General features: G+C 60.1%; 1 protein-coding gene across 1 annotated transcript; it reads right to left on the bottom strand.

Annotated features, from left to right (window-relative positions):
• Window positions 1–8,070, bottom strand: RAB37 (RAB37, member RAS oncogene family). Its single transcript, XM_074160044.1, has 9 exons — window positions 7,941–8,070; window positions 5,802–5,912; window positions 3,670–3,711; window positions 3,450–3,516; window positions 3,313–3,365; window positions 2,797–2,862; window positions 1,991–2,047; window positions 1,660–1,736; window positions 1–1,556 (listed from the first exon to the last, which is right to left on the bottom strand). Exons 1-9 carry the CDS (start codon window positions 8,055–8,057, stop codon window positions 1,451–1,453), a joined length of 696 nt encoding a protein of 231 aa, XP_074016145.1. The 5' UTR covers window positions 8,058–8,070; the 3' UTR covers window positions 1–1,450.
• Window positions 8,071–8,158: the final 88 nt, after the last annotated feature.

The following is an 8,158-nucleotide window of genomic DNA, read 5'->3' as shown; positions in this document are numbered from 1 at the left end:
CCAAAGCCTCAAAAATACTCAGCTTTAATGTGTAAACTCGCAAAGAGAGACCTGGGAGCAGAGCAGAGGTGAAGGAGGCACTGGGGCTGGCGAGAGCTGAGCAGCTGGGGCACAGGGCCAGGGAAGATGCTGTCAGGGACGGATGTGCCGGACAGTCCTCAACTCCTACGTGCAGCAGTGTCATGCCCTCTGCATCAGGTCTTCAGCTACATAGCCAAATATCCACCATCTCACCACCCTAGGTAGTGCTCGGGGGAGCCGGCAGCGTACTGGGGGGGGTTGTCAGGGCCAGGCTGAGCACTGGGGATGTGCAGCAACGTGGGGCTCAAGCCTTGCACCCTGCGCCCCACTGGTGCCCAAAGTAGCAGTGTTTGCTGGCTGAAGCATCTCAGGCATCTGCTCTCCAGAGAGTGGGTTTCAGCTGCTATTTGCCAGCGGCAGGAAGAAACAGTTGTTTTACATGTGCAGTGAAAGGAGAGAAATCCAGCCTGCCCTGGCACCCGGCAGGCACAGCAGCTCCAGCCACCGTGGGCACCCCCACCCCACCAGCTCCAGCCTACATGAGGCCAGAGATGGTTTTGTCTGGAGGGATTGAAAAGAAATAGTCTTTTCCAGGTTAAAAAAAAAAAAAATAAATTCTCCAATTCCTGTGGCTACAAGAGGGGGAAAATAAAGGTCTTTCCAAATTGCTTTGTGTACAAGAAGTGCCCCACGCATCGCTCGGGCACTCCCAGGGGAGCTTTATTTCTCATGCCAGCTGCAGGGCCAGGGAGGAGGTTTGGCCAAATGCTTCCCTATACCAGCCCTTCCCTCTGTCAGAACTGGGATACAACAGAGATGTTGCTGCCCTCATGGCAGCAGGAGGATAAAAGCCAACGGCAGCAACTGCAGCAGCGAGGAGCCACGGCCGAGCATGGGCACTGGCTGCATCTGGGCATGGGGCGGCTCGGGGGGCAGAGCTGTGGGTTCCTGGAGGGAAACCAGAGCTCAGCATCTCTGGGGACACATGGGATTGGATCAGGCCCAAGAGCAGGGATGGCTGCAGGGGAGGAGAGGGCCAGGAGCTGCGCAGGAGCTCATCCATGGCACACGCAGGCCCCTCCAGCCACTCCAAGGAGCCTTCAGCCAGGTGCGGGACTGTATCTTGCATCCTACTTGGGTGATGGAGGCATCACCATGGCTCACTGGCCAGGCTGGCAGTCATCACACCATGGGTGCTTCCCCAATGGCACACAGTACGCTCCAGGCATTGCCTTGCAGGGCAGCAGGATCCAGCCCCTGGGTCCTGGTGCAGTGGCGATGGCTCTCCTCATGCAGGCTCCGCTCTGCCATATTGACCCATCCATGTTTGGCTTGTCAGAGCCTGGTTCCCTTGGGTGCTCGAGGGCAGGATTGGGCCCCTGCTTTTCTCCCGCCTGCCCTCAGGGCCGCTGGCTCCTCCCGGCCACTCTCAGGCGAAGGCACAGCAGCTGGATTTCTTCTTCTGCGACTCGATGTAGTCATGGATCTGGAAGCGGGGCTCATCCGATGGCTGCACTGAACGTTGCTTCAGCTCCCTGGGGTGGTGAGGCTGTGTTATCTTCCCTCTGCCAGTGCCAGTGCAGGAGGTGGTGGGGCTGCAGGGGACACCTCCCTTGCCCGAGTTCCCCAGGTACTCACTTGGCAATGGCCAGGAAGGCCAGCTCCACGTTCATGCCTGTCTTGGCGCTCGTCTCCATGAAAGGCACACCATACTCCTGCAAGGGCAGCACGGCCCTATCAGTGGCCAGCCCCAAAATGCCCTCCTGCCCCTTTGAATTGCCCCTGTCCCCTGGCTGAGGCTTGGGGACAAGATGCTATCCCCTCTCTGCCTTGCCCCAGGTTTTGTGTGCAAGTGGCTGCCGCACTGCCTGTGCTAGAGCCAGGCACCAAGAGAGGGGATGGCATGGCTGCACGGGGACCATGAGTGACATGCAATTGTCTGGGGGGGCTGCAGCCCACCACAGCTCACCCTGGCCAGCGATGCTCCATCCTCTGTCCTCACAACCCTCTCGCTGCTCACGTCAGCCTGCCAAGGGAAAGAAAATGTCACTGCATACCAGGGCCAGCTGGCAGCCTGGGGGCATCTGGCAAGCAGTCAGTGTGGGGTACGCAGGGGGATGCCAGGAACTGGGGGCATCAGGGACACAGGAACATCCAGTGCCCAGAGAAGAATCCGAGACCTGTTGAGCATCTGGGACCTGGTGGCATCAAGGATGTGGAGGGGCAACTGGGACCCGGGGCAGCATCCAGTACCTGGGGACATCCAGGACTCAGGGGGGTTTCTGGTACCCTGCTGGGCATCTAGTACCCATCATCCAGGATCCAAGGGGCATCCAGTCCCAGGGGAAAATCCAGTATCCTGTAGGACACTGGGCAGCCAGCAGCATCTGGGATCTCTGGAGAGAACCTGGGACTCGTCTGGGCATCTGGGAGTTGGGGCTACCTGGGATCTGGGTGTGCATCCAGGACTGGGTGGGCATCCCATATGCAGCAGCATCCTGTACCAGGAGCATCCCGTACCAGGAGCCTCAGCCTCGTGCTGCCCCCCACTGGCTGCCAGGAACACCGGTCGCCCCAGCCACCCCAAACTTCGGGGGTCACCTCTCCAGAAAGCAGCAGAGCCCGGTGGAGGGTGCAGGCAGGGTGCTCTGGCAGGCAGAGGACCCACTGAGGCCCATCCCTCCACAGCTACGGGGACGGCAAGGGCACGGCAGGGCAGACACGGCACGGCACGGCGCAGCAGACTGTGGGGTGAAGGGGGGACCCTGCACTCACCTTATTGCCCAGCAGCATGATGACCACGTCCTTCTGGGCGTACTCGTGGATCTCTGTCAGCCAGGCCTGTGGGGTAGCGGGGCTGTGTCAGTGAGCTGTACCCGCTGTCCCTCCCCTCTCAGCCCTCACACCCCCACGATGATGGGGAAAATGACTTTTTTCTTTTTTTTTTTTTTTTTTTTGCATGAGAACCATTCCAGCATCGCAGCCGAACAGTCCTGAAAACGCCCCGTCTCCTGGCTACGGCCCAAGCCTAGACATAGTTCACGTCCATCCCAAACCATGTTTTCTCCCTCCAGCCATTTACCATGTCCTTAAACAAAACTCACCCAGCCGTGCAGCGCCCAGCCGGGCGCCCCGGGGAAGAGCTCCCAGCTGGCTGGGTCTGGCTGGAACAGCCAGTGCTTATGTGTAAAACAGGCTTCCAACTGCCCCAACCACCCAGCAAGCCATGCAGGGCACCCACGACCCTGATCCCCAGGGAGAAACATGTTCCCGATCCACACAGGGACTCACGCGGATGTTGTCGAAGGACATCCTGCTGGTGATATCGTAGAGCAGGAGCAGGGCTGGAAAGGAAGAGGCAGAGACATTGGCCCACTGCAGGGATGTGCTCCAGATGGTCTCCACCATCTGCCAGACCCCAAACCTACCTTGGGCATCCCTGTAGTAGGCATGGGTGACGCTGCGGAAACGCTCCTGTCCTGCCGTGTCCCAGATCTGCCGAGAAGCCGCCCTGGTGAGAGCGAGGAGGGGAAACCCCCTGGCTGGGGACACCCCTGCAGCTCCCAACCCCACCGGACCACCGCGCTCAGCCTGGGGAGGGTTTCCAGCAATCTGGCTGAGAATTGCTCACCCCCTCCCAAAGCTCACCTGCAACTTCACCTTCACGCCGTCCACAGCCACCACTTTGTTCTGCAGAAGAGAAGGAGATCATGTTCATCAGCCCAAAGCACAGTTTGGGGTGGGTGCCAGCCGGCCCCGGCATGGAGCCGGCTGTGCCCCGGCCCCTTGGCTGCTCTCCCCCGGCCGGTGGGATGAAGCCAGTCTGCCCATGGTGCTGGATGTTGAAGCTTCATTGCTACAAACCATGGACCTGCTGGGGGGCTGCGACGCTGTGTGGTTGCTACTGAGACATCCCAGAGCAGCTTCCCTCCATGCCAGGGTGGAAAAGAGCAGAATCAGGCCCTGACGGAGACAGGACAGCGAGATCCCAGCCTGCTTTGGAACCGGTGCCTCGCTCATCTCCTACAGCCACCTGTGGCTCTCGAGTACCCTAATGAGCTGGCTAATGATGCGGGCTGCCCCACAAAGTCCAGGGACACTGACCCACTCTGGCTCCTGCCAGGCAGCCCTGGGCTTGCAGCAGCCCTTATCTGTGTGGCCTGGGGAAGTTCGGCAGAGCTGGGGAAGTGGGGAGGTTTTGCATGAACTACATGCAAATGTGCATCTATTAATAACATCTTGGCCTGCTTTTATGTTTGCCCATCGTAAAGCCTTGACCCTTTGCCAAGATTCCTCTGCTCCATGTGCCAAGGGAACCACCGCTGCACTAAAAATTTAGGCTATTTGCAGCAACTTAAGGCTTTGGGATACTGAGAGCTGCCTGGGGATGCTCAGTGGGTGATGCTGAGTGTCCAGTTCAGGTTTCCTTGCTGGTGGGAGCCTTGCTTGGCCCTTAAAGGTGGCTGCACGCACTGAGCTGGGGGGTTGCAGGTAGCACACAGCTTTATCCAGCACGGCAGGAGGAAATCTCCTGGGTTACGGTGGTTTGCAGCTGGGCTGGGACCAGGAAAGGGAAGAGGCATTTGCAAATGAGCAGGGAAGGCAGTTATCAGGGATTAACCAATTGCTGTACCCAACTCAGAAGCGCAGGGACTTCTCTCCAGAGGCCAGAAGAAAGAAAAGCAGGAGTTATAAAAGGGCTATTTTAAGACTCTTTAAAGAATCGTACTTGGAGGGAAGACTCTGGAAAGACCCCTATAAATAATTTGGTTGCCTGGAATTGTTTGAAATGGAAATTCAACCCATGTGGAGATGACAAAATCTGAGAAAACGGGCTGAATAAAACAAAAACATGCTCTAGGAAACTGGAAATCACCTACCAGCAGCAAGCCGTGAACTGCTGGAGGGGACACTTGCACGAGGCAGAGCGGGTACGTATGAGCTGACAACACCCCTGGGACCACCAGTGCTGAGCCCAGCAGTGGGACGCAGCAGATTTTCCTTCTTTCATGACTTTATTGGAAGGACAGGTGACAAGATCCCTCCAAAGAAAAACCCTTAGCCCTCTCCCCCAGCCCCTGCTGAGCAACCCCCCCATTTCCCCCTGCAAGCCAAGAGCAGCCCAGGAAGCAAAGGCGGCAGAAACCCAGAGCAGCAGCAGCTGCGGAAGCGAAGGAAGCGCCGACCGCACTCGACACGTGTCGGCAGCTGTGGGCTGCCCCTGCTGTCCCCTCTGCCTGGGGACACCCCCCGTGACTTCCAGCCTGACGAAATGCTGTTCTACCCTGTGCTGCAAACAGCTCTGCCTGACCACGCATCCCCAGAGAGACCCCGCAGCTGAAATTTGGTGAACGGAGAGCAGCGGGAGGGTTTAAATGGGATCAGGTGACCTTAACAACTCCTCAGCAGCCAACTTCAGTCCTTTCAAGGCACAAAATTACAGCAACCAGCGTTTGTTCCCGCCAGCCGTTGGCCTCAGCCCGCCTGCTGGAGTGTGCCAGCCGCCCACCACATGCCTCCAGCCCACGCACCCGTCCGGGATGGGCTAAACCGAGACTTTTTGCTGATTTAAAGGCAAGAGGTGACGTTCCCAGCAGGCTCTTCCATCTGTTACCGCTCTCCCAGGGAGAGGTGGAAGGGTTTCAGCAAGCACCTGCAGCCAGTTTGGAGATTATTTGGGGCACAGAGGCTGGAAACCCCCATCCTCCCTTCCCAGCACCCCATCCTGGCCATGGTGCGGGTCAGGGGAGGCAAGGGACCAGCAGCTGTGGTGGTCTCACCCGGAAATCTATGCCCACGGTGGCTATGAAGGTCCCGGAGAGAAAGGCCCCGTCTTTGAACTGGAGCAGGAAGCAGGTTTTTCCCACGCCCGAGTCTCCAAGTAACATCACCTGCAAGATGGGCCCAGGGAAAGGTGTCAGCAAGATGGGGAGGGGGCAGCATCCCTGGGTGGTGCTGAGTCCCCCCTGGTCCCTTGAGTCCCTCTGTTTCTTTCCCCAGAGCTGGTCCTGCCGGGTCTGGGGAGCCCTGTGAGAGCTGGGGGTGGGATGGGACCCCCAACTGTGCAGCCAAGTGATGCCCCCGGCCACCAGAGAGGGGGAGAGCATAAGAGGAGAGCTGGTGGAAAGGCAGGTACTGCAGCAAGAAGAGATGTCTCCTGGCCGACTCCCAGCCCAGGAGGCTCCCGGGGAACCGGCTGCAATTCCCGGACATGTGGAGCCGCCTCCACCCACGCTTTACCCCCCGGCCCGGGTGTGTCCAGCCCAAGGGCTGATGCATGGCTTGGGCAAACCCTGCCGTCTCCGGGACTCTTGCCCTGTCGGTGCCCAGGGCCCTGCCTGCTGCAGACACCAAAGCAAATATAGTGCCTTTTCCCCTCCTGCTAAACAAACAGGTTCAGCCCAGACTCCCCGGCTGCTCTGGCACCACTGGACCTGGGCAGGCAGTGACCAGGACTGATGCTGGTCTCGGTAAGCCTAGCCTTACCCAATGCCCCGATGCTGTGCTCTCCTCCCTCCTCGCCAGCAGCAGCCCTTTCCTGCCCAGCAATAATTAACCTGATGCTAACTAGATCTATCCCTCGCCTAAAAATGGCAGTGAGCAGGGCTCCAGCAAGAAGGTCCATCCCCGCAAGCTCACCCTGCTGTGATGCTGGAGCCTGCACTGGGACAGGTGAATTCAGAGAGCTGTGACCACCCTCCACAGGGATGGCACAAGCAAAAGTCCTGTGGGCCAGCACAGTCAGAGATGAGGGCTGGAACTAGCTGAACTCTTGCCAGTTCACTTTGCTAGTCAAATCTTTCCCCCGGGATGCCCCTTCCCAGCCCAGGCTGGAACACTACCCAGTTCTGCCTCCACCTCGCTCCAGATCAAGCTGGCAATGGATTTCCTCCCTCTAACACAAAAATCTCCCTCCAGTATCAGCTGGTGAAAGGAGTTAGAGCAGAGAGGATCAAGGTGAAGGAATAAAAGCAGTCTAGGAAAGGTGGCAGCGCACGAGACTGCTTTGGGAGCCGGCTCAGTGAGGCAGTGGGAGGTCTCAGGGCTGGCACCATTGGCACTGGTCTCAGCCTGGGGCTGCGTATTAAGTTTTTTGGGCAAAAAGTCCATCCACCCTGTGCATCCCCTGTGCCACTGGGAAAAGGAGGAGGCTTCCCTGGGGTGACCCTTGGCCAATCTGGGCTGGAGAAGAGGGAAGCACTTGGGGAGGAGGGTGCCCACCCTGATATCTGGCAGGGGCATGGGAGTGTTTGCAGTGTGGGGCCCTGGACTGGCTCGTTTCTGGGGCACACACACTGTCCCCCTCCCCGGTGCCCTTGGGCTGCAGCGATGGGCTGGATGGGGTCCTGCTTCCCCTGCCCTGTACCACGGGGGGCACCACTCCCCCGGCTGGCAGGAGCCCCCCCTTGCCTGAAGGAGGGCAGGACGGGGTTTCAGAGGGCAGAGCTTGGCCGTGTCCCCTCCCCAGGGAGTCCCGTCGCCCACCAAGCTGATAGCCCCAAAAGCCCTATTTCTGCAGCTGGGCCATCGGGGCCGGGACCTCCATCGTCATCTCGGGGCAGGGACAAACCCGGGGCAAAGACCTCCCCCTCCGCCCTCGGGGCAGGGACCCCCCATCCCTGGGTCAGGGGCGGTCAGGGCTGGGGGGGGGTCCGCTGAGGCCGCCGCCCTCTTCCCCTTCCCCTTCCCCTTCCCCTTCCCCTTCCCCTTCCCCTTCCCCTTCCCCTTCTCTTTCCCCGGCCCGCAGCCGCTTCCTGGGCGCGATCGCGGCAGCGGAGGAAGCGACCGGACCCCGGACCCCCCCTGGACCCCTCCTGGTCTCCGCTGGGTTAAGGGGCGACCCCAACCTCCACCTGTGGCGGGGCTGGGGGAGTCCATCCCTGCTCCCCCCGCACCCCGCGCTCCGCGCCGCCTCCCACCTTGCCGGCCAGTTCGTAGTCCTGGGGCAGCGCCGGGGGGATCCCGCTCCCCATCGGGGTGTCCCCGCTCCCCGCCGGGGGGGTCCCGCTCTCCGTCTCCCCGCCGGGGCCGCTCATGATTCGTCCGAGCGGAGCCGCCGAGAAGAGGCGCGGCGGGGCCAGCGGGAGTCCCGGCCCCACCCGGCCTGGCTCGGCCCGCCTTCCTCCTCCTTTTCCTC

Source organism: Numenius arquata, chromosome 17, assembly GCF_964106895.1.
Source record: "Numenius arquata chromosome 17, bNumArq3.hap1.1, whole genome shotgun sequence".
Lineage (NCBI taxonomy): Eukaryota > Metazoa > Chordata > Aves > Charadriiformes > Scolopacidae > Numenius > Numenius arquata.
Note: the sequence above shows the minus strand (reverse complement) of the source record. Positions and strands in the feature narration are given on the sequence as shown.